The sequence below is a fragment of the Zingiber officinale genome, chromosome 6A (genome assembly GCF_018446385.1).
Source record: "Zingiber officinale cultivar Zhangliang chromosome 6A, Zo_v1.1, whole genome shotgun sequence".
Lineage (NCBI taxonomy): Eukaryota > Viridiplantae > Streptophyta > Magnoliopsida > Zingiberales > Zingiberaceae > Zingiber > Zingiber officinale.
Window position 1 is genome coordinate 32928886 of NC_055997.1, and position 18167 is coordinate 32947052.

An 18167-nucleotide genomic window follows, 5' to 3' on the forward strand; every position below is an offset into this window, starting at 1 on the left:
TTATTTTATTTTCTTTCTGGAAACAATCAAGACATATTTTTCAAATAAGTTAAAGATTATGTGTACATGAGCATAATTGTCCCCTTTAGTTTTAGAAAAAATCAGAATGTCATCAATATACACACAAGTGAAAGTTATTACTTCTTGAAAAATATCATCCATTTTTCTTTAAAACTCTTGATGAACTATTTTTAGGCCAAATGACAAATTTCATGTGAAATTTCGAATGTCATTTTGATTTTTGAATTGTATTAAGTAGTTGTTCCTTATCAGGAAGGGGAGCCTTGTCGTAACGGTAAAGTTGTTGCTTTGTGACCAAAAAGTCATGAGTTCAAATCTTGGAAATAGTCTCTTGCAAAAAAGTAGGATAAGGCTGCGTACAATGGATCTTTCCTCGGGACCCCGCATAACGGGAGATTCTTGCACCGGGCTGCCCTTTAGTTGTTCCTTATTAGGAATTTTGTATCCATCTTCATGACAATTATCATTGAGGCATTTATAGTTAAACACCATTCGAGTTTGTTCTCATTTTTGTTATGCTCCTTTATTTACAATAAAAGCATGACTTTTATGTATAGAATATGATCTTTGGATGACTTGTAATGTCAAGAGTTGAGTAATATGCATTTTACATTCTTCAGCTTCTGAATTGGTGTATTTTAAGTCCTATGCCTTAATATTTAAGTCGGGATTGATAATATAGCAGTCTCCAGCAAGCAAGTTCTGTGTGCAAGTACCTTTCTCAGTTTGTAAGCTCCTTTACATTCCACATGTAATTTCTGTCGGTCTAAATTCCCCTATGTAATTTCCTATTGCTGTTGCTGTCTTATTTCCTTTCGTAGTCAGGTTTGTCATGCTTGTAAACTTTTATGTTTAATAAAAACCCTCTATTATGAAGCTCTAAACTCTTTCTAGGTCAGAGAAGGCTCTGCCTTATCTAAACTAGCTTGTAATCTCATTGACTTCCTCAGTCTTTTTCTAAGTATCCTAACAGTGAAAGTACGTACTTTTGCCCAAAATTACGAGGTTTGACAACCAGGACTTACAACGGTTTACACAATATGAAGACCAGTTCCACTTCCCATCCTGTGAAAAACTTGACCACATTCAAAACTGCCTCCTGGATAACATATGGAATATCCCTACAATATCCAAAAGCTCCTGCTATAAAATTGCTGTGATTAATGCCCTATTCAATTATTTTCTCATAACTATACAAAAGCCCGTGAGCAAGAAGTTCTCTTGCTATGTTGTTTTTTCCAGAACACAAGCAGGAGTCTACTCTACTTGGGAAGAAGCCAATTGGCTGATGGGACCGGGTGGCAGTGTATTGGAGGACAGCTATGTCATTTCAATAAGATTGGTGGAGTGGGGCGTTCCCTTTTGATAAAAATAAAAAAGAGACACCCCTTTGATGATTCCAAAAAAATGGGCGCCCCTTTGATTTTTTTTTTCTTCAGCATTTTTTTTTCTTCATTATTTTATTTTTACTGAACAACTTAAATAAGTTTCAGTATTACCCAAATCATGTACTCAACTTTCATAATACTCAAATCACGCACTATATGTTTGAAATTCCAACCAGTTTCGTCCTCCTTGGACAAAACTAGTTGATGGACCTAGAGAACTTTGAATCACTTCAAATCAAAACTAATGTATTCCTAGAAACCTCTTTAATGTATTTATGCCTTTTGATCTAAATTTGATAGCATAAATTCAGAGCAGTTAATTTTTGAACTTGCAAAGGCTTGATAAAATTTATCACAAGCTCATTATAAGATCTAGGACAATGAGACTTAGTGACAACACCATCAATGAGTTTCTATAACTCCCCTGATTCACAAAATATCAAACATTTGAATTTTCAAATGGCGTAGGTCCATCAAACAATATTGTTTGAAATTGGCTAATAAGCTTAGAGAACTCTGAATCACTTCAAACAAAAATTAATGTACTTTTGAAAGCCTTCTTAATGTATCCATGCCCTTACATAAATTGAGAACAGTGAACTTTTAAACTTGTAAGGCTAGGTAAAATTTGTCACAAGCTCATTATAAGGCTTAGGACAATGATACTCGTTGTCCAACACCACTAATGGGTTCTTAGGACTTCCCATGTTCGAAAAATATCAAATTTTTTAATTTTCAAATGGTGTAGGTAATTTGGAGATGTGCTCTCAATTTAATTCATTGCTTAATTTGCACTATCAAATTTAGATTTGAGGACATAAATACATTGAAGTTTCTAGAAGTATATTTGTTTTGATTTGAAGTGATTCAAAGTTTTTTTGATTCATCAACTAGTTTTAGATGAAACTAACTGCTGGACCTATAGAGAAAGTGGAGGGGTATTTTGGGACTATGGTACGTGATTTGGATATTATGAAAGTTGGGTATGTGGTTTGGCTAATACTGAAACTTGCTTATGCGATTCAGTAAAAATGCCATTTTTTTCTTTGTCAATAAGCTTGCCATTTAACTTAGAAACCTACCATTGTTTTTTTGCATGTTTATAAAATCTAATATATATAACTATAAGGTTTTATAGACTTAACTAAGTATTTAGATCCATATTGTTCTTGTTTTGCTTTGCAGTGCGTTGGTGGGTCTATTCTTTCCAGCTGTAACAGGAATTATGGCTGGTTCAAACCGATCTGCATCTTTGAAGGATACACAGCGCTCCATACCAGTTGGAACACTTGCTGCAACACTTGTTACCTCCTTCTTGTATTTGATATCTGTTATATTATTTGGATCCTTGGCCACCAGAGAAGAGTTGCTGACAAACCGGTACTAGCATTTTCTCTATAGCACAATATAGTTGTGTCTTGAATTATTTGTCTTACTCTGGCAAAACACCATTTCAAACTGCTGTTTCTACACGAGCACAAAAAAATTGTGTTCCTGCAAGATGGCATGATTAGGTAGATGACTGAAATAAATCAGCATCAAGTATCTTACTTTATATGGATATATTCTGTCCAGGAATGGCAAGTATAGTTTTTGCCATTATGAGCTTAAAAAGAGTTATATTGTTACACTGAGGATCAATCAATGAAGGAAAGAAACACAAAGGAAGAGCATGAAGAAAAAAAATTTGGCCCATACAAAGATTGTTACACTTAATTTATACATATCTCTTTAAGATTTACTCATCCTAAAACTTTATTAATATGATTACTACCTTCCACTCTTAATCAAGCCAGGATAACAGGATGTTAAAGCATCAGTAAATTAAAACTTGTGTTTATGACAATTAAACCAATTACATCCCTATGTAGAATAAGTAGAAACGGTAGAGGGCAAGCCAGAGACAAATAGAAACAAAAAGGGCTACTTTATCCTTCAAAAATTACAGTTGTTATTTACTTGATTAACGTAATGGCATCATTCTAAAGATTTTTTTTGTCTTCCTCCTGTTGGCCTAGTTAAGTGATGTCAAAACAGACAAGACTTAGTGTGTTAATTCATCTCTTTGAAGGGAAAACACATCTAGAATTGCAGAAACGTGTATGTTTGGATGAAATTATTAACCTATAGTTGCATCACTTTCTGAAATGGATTCTTCATCTTGATTCCACTGAATCCATGTGTTGTATAAAACCAAGGACTGCACACTTGTATTACAATACCAAGTTGTAGCAAATAGTATTTTACATTTTCTTCACTGAAAAAGGATTTTATGAATGACTTGATGGTGCTTGACTTAAACATGAACGTGTTGGTTAGGACTTGTATGAAAAGGCAATATGCTCTCTTTTTATCCACTGGCTTATTTTAAAGTCTCCTCTATCTTGAAATTACCAACCTCATTCTTCTCAGTAGCTTCATGGTTCTCCAATGGATTCTCTTAATACCAATCATTTAGAGGTGTTCTGTATGGTAAATTGATGATCTTTTGATTGGGTCAGTTTTTAAAGTGGATTAGCAAAGATTTGTACGTAAAAATATTCTTTGCTCTATTTACTGGGTCTGACCTGAAAATATCTCTCTTTTACATTCATGCTGGTTGTATTTCCTGTCTCATCTTAAAACTTGTGCAGGCTTCTTACTGCTGAAGTTGCTTGGCCTTCTCCATCAATTATATATGTTGGGATTGTGCTCTCCACTTTAGGTGCTGCACTTCAGAGTTTGACAGGTGCACCACGCTTGCTTGCAGCAATAGCGAATGATGACATCCTCCCTGTTCTTAAATATTTCAAGGTCACAGAAGGAGGAGAACCTCATTTGGCAACTCTCTTTACTGCCTTCATTTGTATCAGCTGTGTCTTAATTGGAAACCTAGATCTGATCACACCTACTATAACTATGTTCTTCCTTCTGTGTTATGCTGGAGTCAACTTATCCTGCTTCCTTCTTGACCTACTCGATGCTCCTAGCTGGCGACCTAGATGGAGGTTTCACCACTGGAGCCTCTCACTTGTTGGAGCATTGCTCTGCATTGGTATGTTCCTTTTTGCAGATAAGGTGTTGATTGTTGAGGCATCTAGTTATATAAGATATACCATCTAAATGAAAGTAACAATTCTAGACCAACTTACAGTGGACATGAATCCTTTTTTGACCACTAAAATGCTTTATTTCTAAGATTAATTTTGATCTATCCAGTGATCATGTTGCTCATCTCCTGGTCATTCACTGTGGTATCTTTGGCCCTTGCTAGTCTCATATATTATTATGTAAGCATACAAGGGAAGGCTGGTGACTGGGGAGATGGGTTCAAGAGTGCCTATTTTCAACTGGCCTTGCGAAGCCTTCGATCACTGGGAGGTACGTGTACATGAAATTTTGGTTTTGTTATGATTTTGAAGGAAAATGTGTCATCGCTCAGTTTATTGCACAATTGTATAATGATAACTAATTGTCTTACAGTATTTACTAAACACTAGTGCTGCCTTTCTAGTGAAACACTACCATTATTGGTTTCTTATGCCTGTTGGTTATTGCAGCAAACCAGGTACATCCAAAGAACTGGTACCCTATCCCCCTCATCTTCTGTCGCCCATGGGGAAAGCTACCAGAAAATGTCCCTTGTCACCCAAAGCTAGCAGATTTTGCTAACTGCATGAAGAAAAAAGGTCGTGGTATGTCAATTTTTGTCTCAATTCTTGATGGCGACTATCATGAATTGGCCGAGGATGCTAAGACAGCCTGCCACCAGCTGAGCACCTACATAGACTACAAACGTTGTGAAGCAGTGGCTGAGATTATCGTTGCACCTTCAATGGCCGATGGCTTCCGTGGAATTGTCCAGATAATGGGTCTAGGCAACCTTAAGCCCAATATTGTAGTTATGCGATATCCTGAGATTTGGCGTCGGGAGAACCTCACTGAGATTCCATCTACTTTTGTCAGCATTATTAATGATTGCATTATCGCCAACAAGGCAGTCGTGATAGTCAAAGGCCTTGATGAGTGGCCTGGTGAGTATCAAAAACAATTTGGCACAATTGACCTTTATTGGATCGTGAGAGATGGTGGACTCATGCTTCTTCTATCCCAGCTCCTACTAACAAAAGAGAGTTTCGAAGGCTGCAAGATCCAGGTCTTCTGCATTGCTGAAGAGGACACAGATGCTGAAGTCCTCAAGACTGATGTTAAGAAGTTCCTTTACGATCTCCGTATGCAAGCTGAGGTAATTGTCATAACAATGAAGTCATGGGAATCAAATGTCGACAATGTGGGCCAACAAGATGAATCCACAGAGGCATTTGCTGGTGCACAACATCGAATTGCTGAGTATCTTGCTGAGATGAAGGAGACTGCCAAAAGAGAAGGGAAATCCTTGATGGCGGATGGGAAGCCAGTAGTTGTAAATGAGCAACAAGTTGACAAGTTCCTTTACACAACCCTAAAGCTAAATTCAACCATCCTCAGATACTCGCGGATGGCTGCCGTTGTGCTGGTTAGCCTTCCTCCACCTCCCTCGAACCATCCTGCATACTTTTACATGGAGTATATGGATATTCTAGTGGAGAATGTTCCAAGGCTGTTGATAGTTAGGGGATATAGGAGAGATGTGGTTACCTTGTTCACGTAATTGTACTCATCATTTGTTGCTGATAGGATCTTACAGTAATCAATCCTTTTTGCCCCATTCTTAGTTGCTTTTCAGAATTCCATAGTAATTCAATTACTTTTTCAACAATTTGGATGTTGGAATTACAATATTCATTATTTTCACTGCTTGGTACACAATCTCATAGGAAGTTTAATTTTCCATCCGAATTCTCCCTTGAATGTATTGTGAAACACGCTTGTTCATACTTATATTGCTAGGTTTATTCCATCATATCGTGCTAACTTCCAGTTAGTATGGTGATCCAATTAAAGACCAAAGGAATTGTTAGCTAAAGCAACATCTGATGCTGTTTCTATTGAGACTGACTGCGCTATGTGCAATTATTTCAAAATGAGAAAATGATCAGGAAATGTGGCACAGGTAAGAGTGCAAATGTATCTGAAAAGACCTCTGAACACTGACTGGAGCTGATCTTAACGCCTTCAAGGACCAGTTATTTATTTTCATGACACACTGTTTAATAGTATCTGATCTATCTAATAATAGACTCCACAGGGAGCTGACACGATGAAGCTTCAAGCTCCACAGGAATTAGCTTCGATCTTTCTATCGAGGGAGAAGTGGAGAGAGTTGTCAGACTCCAATTCTGACTCCCCAATTCACGTGTGCATATATGCTGCATATAGGATGAGGGTGGGTATCCACCTGCCCTTGCAGGCAGAGCGATCTGTGCTCGTGCTTTTGGCTCCCTCCGTCGGAGCAACTCGATGACTTCTGTAACTGACAATGACAAGGACAACCTGCAAAAGAGGATTCATCCGTCTGTTATTCTTAACAAGTAAAGCAAAAGTGTTTTCTTTTAGCAATGAGCATTGTGTTTCTGATCAGTAGTACACAAGAAACAAGCCAAGAAAAAACTATCATAGAGCATAACATGAATCAGCTTGATGTGTGATGCATACATCCTGGTCTGATTTGACTATTTATGGTGCTACTGAATATAAACCAAAATTGACATTATAGACGTGCAGCATCTATCTGGTATTTTCTTGGTAGCCAGGTGTCTAGAATACATAATGGAGACACATGAATCATCGAGTGCCATGGTATAAAGCTTAGGCCAGACAGGGATTAGGAACTAGGATATTCCTTTGTGCAAGTGAACAAGAACTTGAAAAAAAAGATCCGAACTCAAAAGAATCAGCAAGTACTTGTCCTGTTTTTGATAGAGTTACATATTGCACAAATACGTTGATCCCAAAAGTCAAGATTAACTCATTTCTTTCAGATCTGAAGAGAAAACCAGGATGCATCCTTCTGAATGCATCTATAAACTTGAGGACAAAAATTAACGAATCACAATTAGCTGGGTCTTAAATACATGTGGTATGAAAAATCAACTAATAACTTACAGCGTTGAAAGACAGTAAGAGAAATGTGAGTTCATTAAGAGTTTCAGAACTGAAAGTCACTTCAGTTCATGACGGGATGCTAAGCTCTCAAAGAACTCTTATAAATTTAGCACGCTGGCAAATGTAACAGTAATTTTTTTTATAAATGTTATTACTATTATCGGTCACGGGGTGTGTCCCCGCTGCCGCAACCTGCGGAGGTCTCCTCCATGGTGCCGGTGCTAGATGGAATGATAAATTTTGTCTATTTTGTCCGGCACATAATGAAATTTTAAACCATGAGTAAAAGGCTGAAGGTTCTAGTATATGCTGCTGCTACTAGAAATTATCAGACAATCTAGCATAACTAAGGACAAACATATATAATTTTTGTGCCAATACAACTTCAAATACTAAAAAGAAATCAATCAAATTACCCACAAATGTTAGTACAAATTAGAACTAACCTCTAGAATGCAAAGATGATAGCTTGCAAGGCAAGAATGCATGCCACTAATGTGAAGTACTGCTCTTCTTAGTCCTGCTGCAATCTAAGGATACCTGTTACAGGAAGCAAATAGCTGTTACGATCGGTTGGAGAATACTAGAAAGAACCACAGAAGGATCCGTGATGTACCTCAAGATGATATCACGATGCAAATTTCAAACAGTTGTTTGATCTGAACCATTACCCTGCACAAAATGTGGTGAGTGGGCAGGAACTATGAAGTGTGGCTGGGCTGGAACATTGGACGGTATTCCTAAAAAGATAAAACATAATGTTAAACTATATTAGCTAATGTGCCCATGACATAGAAAGTTCCCAGGAGATGCATATATACGAGCAAGGAAGTGAGGAGCAAGAATGTCAGATGTTTTTTTGGACCTTCTTTTAGCTTGAAATCTATTCATTAAGATCAAATGACAATTTAACGTAGAAGGAAAATGATTTGCAGTCCAATTCTCAAGTTAAAATTGAACACATAAAATGCTACACAAATCTCAAGTATCTGGAAATGGCAAGCTTTTCTTGAACAACAAGGGCACTCCATTTCAGCCAGTCAACTGAAATAATACTGGTAAATAATGGACATCAAAGAATTAAAGATGCAGTAATTTCAGAAGTGTACCAGCTGGATAGGGTGCTTGGATCACCGACCGAGGTGCACCAGGCATTCCATTGACATTTGATCCACTTAATTGCACAATCTGGTGAGCTGGTGTTGAGTAACCCTGAATTGCCATATAACCAGGCCCAGCTGAGATAGGCTGGCCAAGTTGATCATGTGGATAAATGGCTGTGTTTACGGCTCCAGGCATACCATAAACTTGAAAATAATGATGTCCCGTGTATGGGCTATATACAGTCTGGACAAACAAGAAAAAGAGGTAATAATAGGAGATGCAGCTATTTTAACTTTTCAAAAGAAGCCCTAGCTTAAAAATATGATATCATTATTTATGTCCCAAACCTGTGGATAGAAGAACTCAGGTCCATATGGATTGTAACTGCAAGGAAACCATCAAATCTCTTAAATGATTGACCTAAGGAGAGTGGCGGAATATCAACGAGGTACATTCACAATAAAAACTTTATCTCCAGTAGATGATAAAATGAGGTGGAAAAGCTAAAATGGTACACAAACATATTCAAAGATGACAACAAAAAATCACTAGTTAGAGAAATTGAATTTAAGGAGTGAGAGATAAAGCAAACAAAAGAAAGCTTTGGTTAACACAATAAAAGTTATTTAAAAGATATGATGGATATTACTAGAGATATAACCGTGTATTGAGTGTCAATGAATTGATAAGATAATTGACCCAAAATAGTTAAGGTTTTTGCTTCTTGGACTGTTGGACATCAAGTTCCCTTCACATTCACGTCATAAACTGACACAGAATTTTTTAAAAATAGAAGTTTATGAACACTTATATCCACACTTGTGAAGAAGTGTGAAGAAGAGGGTGAAAAGGATCTAAATCCGAGACTAATGAAAACACATGATATCACTCATCATTGAAGTGGAGTTAATGATGTTGGCGTTGGGTTTGTTTGTGGAATTTCATTTCCTTATTATGATGATAGCTGTACTATCCACAAAGGAGATGATACACAAAGAGACAGATGAATCACAATCGTGCACAAGTTGAGGAATAAAACAAAATAGAGATGACCCTTTATATGACATGGGTAGTAATGATCATGGGCAACCACCTCCTCAATATTATGAAGTTCCAACACATGATATATCTCACCATACGTATGGATCTAATGACGGCGTTGCATTTGTATGTGGTGGAATTTCTTCTCTTTATTATGATAATATTTGTATTATCCACAAAGGTGATGATACACAGAGACAAAGATGAATCACATTAACAAAACATAATAGCAATGTCCTTTATATGACATGAGTAGTAATGGTCATGGACCGCAACCTCCATAATGTTATGGAGTTCCAACTTCAGAATGTGGTTTTACTACTTATTGTGATCATAATCAATAAAAGTCTAGCAATACAAGTAATGTGCAACAGAAGTACTATGCAAGATCAACTACCACCATTTGATTCCATTGTCCTCTTTTAAATCTAATAAATTGCACTATTCTAGCTTCATCATTTTCCTCGCCATGATAATGACAACCATTAACGTGCAGAAGATCCACCACAACATAACCTACAGTAGTCATGACCAGGTGCTTTTGATATTATCATTTATTTATTCAATCTACCTTTACAATAAGGTTATTTTGTTAAAATGTTCAAAATAAAAATGAAACAAAAAAACAAGATAGATTAGATTCACTTAATACTTCACAAGAAATTATTACTTCCTGATAAGACAACATCCAGAGTTTATTTATCTTCCTAAAATTTGTTATAGCCAGACGACAAGAGTATTTGATTCTTGCTTACATCTCAACTCATTATGGAAATTATTGACATGTACAAAACAGCTTTTCCTCTTCCCTAACGAGGCCAAGATATTACAAAAGATAGAAGCAGAGAAAGACATATCCCTTCTAAAACTACATTCCAAGTTAAAAATCTGAACACAGAGAATACCACCAGTATTTTTTTTTTCTAATCCACAACTTAGTCTAAGTGCTTCTAGCACTCATTCATCTTACTAATTTACTCTTTACAACTATCCCATAAGGTAACCAAGCTCTGTAGATTTAAAGGAAAAATCCTTTACAAAAACCAATTATGATTTTGGAAGATTTAGGTAATCAACTAACCTATATTGCGGATATGAAAACCCTTGTTGATAGTTGAATAATTGCTGTGGGGGGCTTCCAACAAATGGTCCTCGGTGAGCTGGCATGCCTCCAATGTAGGGGGCTACTGTCCTTGGGCGAACTAAAACAAAAACGGAAGAAAACGACCAATGATCTTGTTATAAAATAGTTAATACCATGTCTCATGAGTCTATTGGGGAAATGAGAGAACATAAATAATCATGCATTCCATCATACTTCACATTCTTAAATTTCACTCATAATCTCCTTTTGATTTTTTTTTTTTTAATTTTTTGATGGAAGAGGATTTATAGAAACCAGAAGACAATATGAAAGAAACTTGGAAAATTAATCAAGGGTTTGGTAAAATAAGCACAGGTAGCTACTAGCCTACATGATTATGAAGAAATAAAGTCAGTCCTTAGACAATGGATTAATCATCATGGAAAATGAAATGTTACTAGACCAAAAGAAGGAGGACCAGATCAAAAGACAATGCATGTGGACTAGACAATGACTGTTCCTCCTATACACCCTCTTCCATTTCCTCTTAATTTCCTGTTATTTTCATCTTATGGTCTTTCTCATTCATACATTCCGCTCATATTTTATGGTTTTCCACCTAAAATAATACATCGTTGAGCATTACCTGAAATACGTATTCACAATAAATTTCCAGATGATAAAAAAATGAGGTTAAGACTAGAGACCACCATGATGGTGTACATCCTTCAATGACAAAAATAACACAAAGTAACAAAACTAAATTCTTTTAAGAAGAACATTCTATAAGGAAAAAATTGATCATTTTTCTACCTACAGCCTATAAATAGTGTGCTGGGGAGAATTTTATAATGATTATTTCTTCAAAATGAATGCATTGTGAAATTCATAATTATCTCTACATCTCCATTCCTCTGTGTTGGTGAGTTTAGTTTATATACTGAACTATCAATATTATGCTGATTGCACTGACAAAATCCAATCTAATGCATAATTCTCAAGGGCAGATGATGAGATTCTATGATATGGTTTTGGAGGCTATGAGGAGGGAAAATGGTAAGACTCAGTTGAAACTTGAAATACATTTTTTCTGTGAAAATTCAAATAAATGTCATCATGCTGCAAGTAAAAGATGTCCAACAATTTCATTTACATTAATAGATCAGTGCAACTAAGCCATCAATCAACTTCTGATAAGTCAATACACCAAGATACAACTGAATAAAATGATAGCCGGGTGCAAGAAGCTCCCACCAAAGTGGGGTCTTAGAGAAAGGTCGGACCACATTGGGTCTATTATATGCAACCCATGACCACAAGGTCACATGGCAGCAACTTTATGCTCCCCTTCAAAATGCAGCTGAATAAAAGAAAAACAATGTGCATGATCTCACATGAATGAGATTAAAAATGTAAATAGCTTTTGTTTGCCTCAAATGGCACACGATGTGCTAGTAAATTAAAAAATAACTGTCACATAGACAACCTTATTGCAATAGAAACAAAAGACACTGTCAGTAGCAAAGCAACATCATGACTGTATTTCAGGGAGATGACTACAAGGGAAAAACAATGAATTGGCTGGTAATCAAAAGAGCATTGGCATATTAGATAGGCAGATTCTTTATATTATTTCTCTTCTCATTAAGAAAAATATTTGACATGCGAGAATGATCCAATAAAAACCAAGGCGTAGTTGGTATACCGCCAAATGGAAGAACAGATTGTGACCGTCCAAGGGATGCCAAATTACAATTTGCCCGCCGGCCATCGATAACCGGGGTTGGATCTGCGCACGCCCTCTTTGCAGATTCAGGATCTCGGAAAGTGACCTAATCCCAACACAGCAAACAAACACAAAAGAACGACTAGAGCAATCTCGCTTCTGCACACTGCAAGAGCCCCATAAGGACGCAAACCCAAGGAATACTCACGAAGCCATAGCCCTTGGACCGGCCGGTGTTCTTGTCCGTGATCACGACGGCCTCGAGCATGTCCCCGAATTGCTCGAAATGGCGGCGCAGCGTCTCGCTCTTGGTCTCCCAAGCGAGGCCCCCGACGAAGACCTTCGTGTACGTCGTGTCCCCAAAGGGCGATTTCAGGAAGTGGAACCCGGAGCTGGAGCTCGACGCCGTTCCGGAGGCCGACCCCGGCCCCGGATGGTGGAGAGCCATCGAGCGACTCGAATTTGACTTTAAAGCAAGACAGGGAAGGGATCAAGCGCCGAAACACCAGCAGCTAGGGCTTCCAAATTTTTTTTTAAAAAAAATGCCAACTTTACAATGCCCGGAACAAATCTCGCACATATAACGAACGAACAGCGAGGAGAAACGGGATCAAGCACGGAACTTAAAGGAATTGAACTCTTTCGAGGAAGAACACATATATTATCGAAAATTAATATAATTTACACAAAATAGAAAAGCAAAAGGGTGGGGCAGGTCAGTGGAAATTATGGAGAGAGGTGGGCACTGTGCGAAATGAATCCTTAAGAACCCTAATTGGAGAACACTTAATTGTGATTACGCCTTTGAGCTTGCAATTTCTGGGGCTCCATAGTTAAACTGGCCTTCTTTTCGGTTTTAGAGACCAAACTGTATGTGAAAGACTGAAACCCTATTCAGCTTTCTTGACGTCGAAGCATCCACTAACATTTTCATCAATTGCTTCAGGCATAGCCCATCTTTTTATTATTGTATATATGGAAAAAAAAAAGAAAGAAAATGACTCGCTCCTCCCTACAAAAGAAGAGATAAATCAGTTAGATAAATTTCTAAAGGATTACAACTAGTTTATTATTCCCCAAAGTACACTAAATTATAATTTTACCCCTCACATGTATGGAATATTTTTTATATATATTTTTCAACTTCTCTTTCCTCTTTTCTCTTTCTTCCAAAATTAAATTAAATTAATTAAACATCATTTAAACTTTAACAAATAATTCTTTAGATTTATTATATTTTTAAATTTAATTTTAATTTAAAACTTTAATAAAAAATTTTAAAATATAATAAAAGTTTAAAATGTTTTTTTCTATTTTTTAATATCTTCAATTTTTTAATATATAATTATAAAAGAGTATAAAATAAAAATAAAAATAATAACAAGAGTTGATTATATTAATAAAAATAAAATATAAAATCACTTTAGTACTAGTTTGACCAGCACCATTGTGGTGTTGATTAGTGAAGTCCAACACTATAGTATTCTAAAAGTTTCAAATCATTTTGAGTACGGAGGACTTTAAAACAATAAAAGAGAGCTTGTTTGGACTTATATTCACTTAATAAATCCATCGAATTGGAAAGAGTTTAATTGGAGCTCTCTAGATCTATCAACGGGAATCTATTGATGGACCAAGATGACTTGCATTTTGAAAATTTATTAATGAGAAATCTTGATCCTGAGTCTCCTACACGAAATTATAGATCCGTGTCAATTTGAATAAAGTTTGAAATTTTCTAAACCTTTTAAGCAATGTTGGAAATCCTTTACGATGATAACGAGGGGCACGGTTGGCTCACAAGCACTGTAGAAACCTACATGAGCTGGAATAAGTATGATCAGAGTTCTCTAAGTCTATCAATGAATTTTGATCGAAACCTATTGATAGACCTAAATGACTTGGATTTCTAAATTTTTATAATGAGATGAAAGTATAGTGTGTAGAAGGGAGATATGATGAGAAATCTTGGTCCTTAGTCTCCTACACGAAATCATAGACCTGTGTCAATTGGCATAAGTGTGAAATTTTATTAACCTTTTGAGTAATGCTGAGAATCTTTTATGATGATAACAGAGGTAACCCTTAGACTCTAGGGCACTATAGAAACTTATAAGAGTTAGAATGAGTTCGATAAGAGCTCTCTAGGTTTATTAATGAGTTTTGACCAAAATCCATTGACAAACCTAGTTGACTTTAATTTTTTAATTTTTATAATGAGAAGGAAGTGTGGAGTGTGTAGAAGGTAGATATGATGAGAAATTTTAGTTCTTAGTCTCCTACATGAAGTTATAGACCCGTGTCAATTGACACAAAATCTGAAACTTCCTAAACCTTTTGAACAATGCTGAGAATCTTTAACGATGATAATGGAGAGCACCCTTGGACTCTAGGGAACTGTAGAAACCTACCAGAGTTGGAATGAGTATGATCATACCTCTCTAAGTCTATCAATGGATTTTGATCGAAACCCATTGATGAACCTAGATTACTTGGTTTTCTAAAATTTTACAATGAGATGAAAGTGTGGAGTATATAGAAGATATATATGGTATTCAATCTTGGTTCTAATACACGTAAACGAAGTTATAATCACGTGCCAACTAGCCTAGAGTGTGGTGTTGGTTTCCGAAGACCAACACTATAGTGGTTCTAATATTTGAAAACTAATACCATAGTGTGTGATCAGAACCAACACTGTGGTGTTGGTCTTCAAAAACTAGCACCACAGTTTGTACTAGTTGGCATGTAACCATAACTTCACTTACGTATATTAGGATTAGAATTAGACACCATATATAACTTTTATACACTAACCTCTTTCATCCCATGATAAATTGTTAAAAATTCAAATACCCTAGATCCATCAATGGATTTTAGTCAAAACTCATTGATAGATTTAGAGAGCTTTGATCGGGCTCATTTCAACTTATGTAGATTTTTACAGGTCCAAGAGTTCAAATGTGTCTCTACTAACATCATAAAGGATTTCTAATATTGTTCAAAAGGTTTAGAGTTTTAGACTTTGTGCAAATTGACACGGACTTATAACTTTGTGTAAGAGACTCAGGATCAAGATTTCTCACCATATATACTTTCTACACACTCCACACTTTTATCTCATTATAAAATTCTAGAAATCCAAGCAGTCTAGGTCGATTAATAGGTTTTGATCAAAACATATTGATGGACTTAGAGAGCTCTAATTGGGCTCATTCCAACTCATGTAGGTTTCTGTAGTGCCTAGGAGTCCAAATGTGCACTTCGTTATCATCGTAAAGGATTTCCAACATTGCTCAAAATGTTTAGAAAGTTTCAAACATTATGCAAATTGGCACAAGCCTATAACCTCTTGTAGGAGACTCAGGATCAAGATTTCTCACCATATCTACCTTCTACATATTCCATACTTCTATTTCATTATAAAATTTCATAAATCTTTATAATGGATCTAGAAAGTTTCGATCGAGCTCATTTCATAACTTCAATAGATTTATTAGGTGAACATGAGTCCAAATAAATTCTCTTTTACTGTTTTAAAAGCTCTAATAGTGCTCAAAATGGTTTAAAACTTTTAACATACTGTGATATTAGATTTTTTTTTACTCTTTTATAATTATATATTAAAAAAAATTGAAGATGTTAAAAAAATAAGAAAATATTTCGAATGTTTTATTAACCTTTTCTTGATATTTTTTATTTTTAATTAAAGTTTTAAAATTAAAATTAAATAAATATAGAGTATTATTTATTAAAGTTTAAATATTTTTGAATTAAATTAATTTAAGTTAGGAGTTAAAGAAAAAAAAAGAGCAGTTACATGCGTATAAAAGAGAGGGAAAAAACAATTCCATGTATATAAAGGAGTAAAATTATAATTAATTTGATGTGCCTTTTGAAAATAATGAAATATTGGTAGGCCTTTTGAGAATTTGTTGGGAGTGATTTTATTCTCCAAATAACTATTTTCTCAAAAATTCAAGCCCTACTTTTATATAATAATTTATCATCCTAATACCAACTCGACTTTTATTTATTTATTTACTAATACAAATAAGTGGGTCAGTGATCAATTTTTTGGACCAATTGCATAAAAAGATTAATATTCCTTTTAAAAATAATATGTCAAATATTTGTTATTATAATTTATACTTAAATCTAATCACGTTTATATAATTCTTATCTGCATTTTAAATGTTTGGAATTATTATCATCATAATATATTATATTATTTGAAGAGGTTGTTGTTGATTAACTTGGATTATTTCTAAATAATGACTTGTGTCAATATGGTAAGAAATAAGTCGTATAAAATGACCAAATATATATATATATAAGTTATTAAAAAAATTATCGTATATTTTATTAAAAAAGAGAGTATAATTTAAAGTAATAAGAATAAATCTTAATTTGCTCAAAAGAGTTATGCATAGAATAATTGACCACTATGAGAAAAAAAAATCATTGTATAATCAAGGTTCTGGTGATTTATATTTTTTTTACACACTAAAAATAATATAGAATAATTTTTTTTTTATTTTTTTTAAGTAGCCACTGCGTATCTCGCTTATGCCCATTAATTTTAAGATGATGATCTAGTCTTATGATTTTTTTTTTTTTATCATCAAAGTAAATCAAGAAGTATTTACTATGAACGGTCTATCAATTTAATAATTTTAGATTAATTGTCTATTAAAAAAATTATATGTTACTTTATTAAAACTGGGATTTAATTGTCATTAAATATTTGAGAAATTAAAAAGGCGTCTGTACTATTGCCCCAGGGCTAACATAATTTTTTTAATTTTTAAATTGGTATTAAATATCTAATCTTTGTTGCTTAATTCTTTATGATCGGCCCAACCCTAAGTAATTCCGTTATCAAATCATAGTTTAGTATCATAAAAATATTCCATATCTTCCCTCTTTTTAATCCATTATTTAACCTGTCATATTTATCAACTTTAAAAATAATATGATAAAATTTCAACATAATTATTAAAAAAAATGAAAATTATATTTTACTTATTTGATTTCATTTGAAGTAAAGGTGATATTGCTCATCTTACCCCAATAAAATATAGATAAGTAAATTATAAAATTATATTGGATATTTTATCCTAATACGTGGTCATTTACATGAGAAGATCAAGTATTCAATGAGACATTTTACACTTGATCCGATAATGATATGGGATCCCATTAAAGGTGAGTCAAAGTAGGGAAGACTTGTTAACGTGGAAGATAAAGTTAAGTAGGGTATCTAAGTCTACCAAGCAGACTGCCTACCGTCGAGCAGACTGAGTACTATTGAGCGGACTAGGTACTATCGAGCGGATGATACCAGCTTGAGAGACAAGTAAGCCGAGCCTATCACGGTCGGGTAAATTACCTTCCAACCATAAAGAAAGATAAGTAGTCATTAGTCTCTTGGACCGGGCTCCATGCCCGGTCAGACAAAGATAATTGAGGATAGTTGGGAAGCTCTGAAAGGGGTGATCAAGCAGGCCTAATGACACTATCGGGTGGGAGAAGCTAGGCCGAGCAAACTCCAGTCGGCTGAGCATGGTCCCGCCCAATATCTTACCATATCATTTTGGGAGTTTGTGCCGCTGACAGCAAGACATGTCTAGCAGGTAAATAGTACTTTAGAAGCTTCAAGGCTGTCATGTCAGAGAATTGCATAGCTGCTTAAGGAATGATGTTAGGGATACAGGGAAAGGTATGCCTATGCCTTGAGATGTGCGCACAGGCACCATGTTGACACTATGAAAGAGGG

At 35.2% G+C, this 18167-nt stretch overlaps 2 protein-coding genes across 3 annotated transcripts in view; one reads left to right on the forward strand and one right to left on the reverse strand.

The window, feature by feature from the left end:
• LOC121996239 (cation-chloride cotransporter 1-like) overlaps positions 1 to 6182 on the forward strand; it is a 36353-nt gene extending 30171 nt beyond the window's left edge. For both annotated transcript variants that reach the window (XM_042550133.1, XM_042550134.1), the window contains 4 exons: positions 2595 to 2789; positions 4043 to 4443; positions 4608 to 4769; positions 4949 to 6182. In XM_042550133.1, coding sequence (XP_042406067.1) covers positions 2595 to 2789; positions 4043 to 4443; positions 4608 to 4769; positions 4949 to 6039 — 1849 coding nt within the window. In that variant the 3' untranslated portion in view covers positions 6040 to 6182. The remainder of the gene's footprint in view (positions 1 to 2594; positions 2790 to 4042; positions 4444 to 4607; positions 4770 to 4948) is intronic.
• Positions 6183 to 6370: 188 nt separating this feature from the next.
• On the reverse strand, positions 6371 to 13332 carry LOC121996241 (RNA-binding protein 24-like). Its single transcript, XM_042550135.1, has 8 exons — positions 12597 to 13332; positions 12368 to 12494; positions 10660 to 10780; positions 8885 to 8921; positions 8543 to 8780; positions 8050 to 8173; positions 7880 to 7973; positions 6371 to 6821 (listed from the first exon to the last, which is right to left on the reverse strand). Exons 1-6 carry the CDS (start codon positions 12834 to 12836, stop codon positions 8076 to 8078), a joined length of 861 nt encoding a protein of 286 aa, XP_042406069.1. The 5' UTR covers positions 12837 to 13332; the 3' UTR covers positions 6371 to 6821; positions 7880 to 7973; positions 8050 to 8075.
• Positions 13333 to 18167: the final 4835 nt, after the last annotated feature.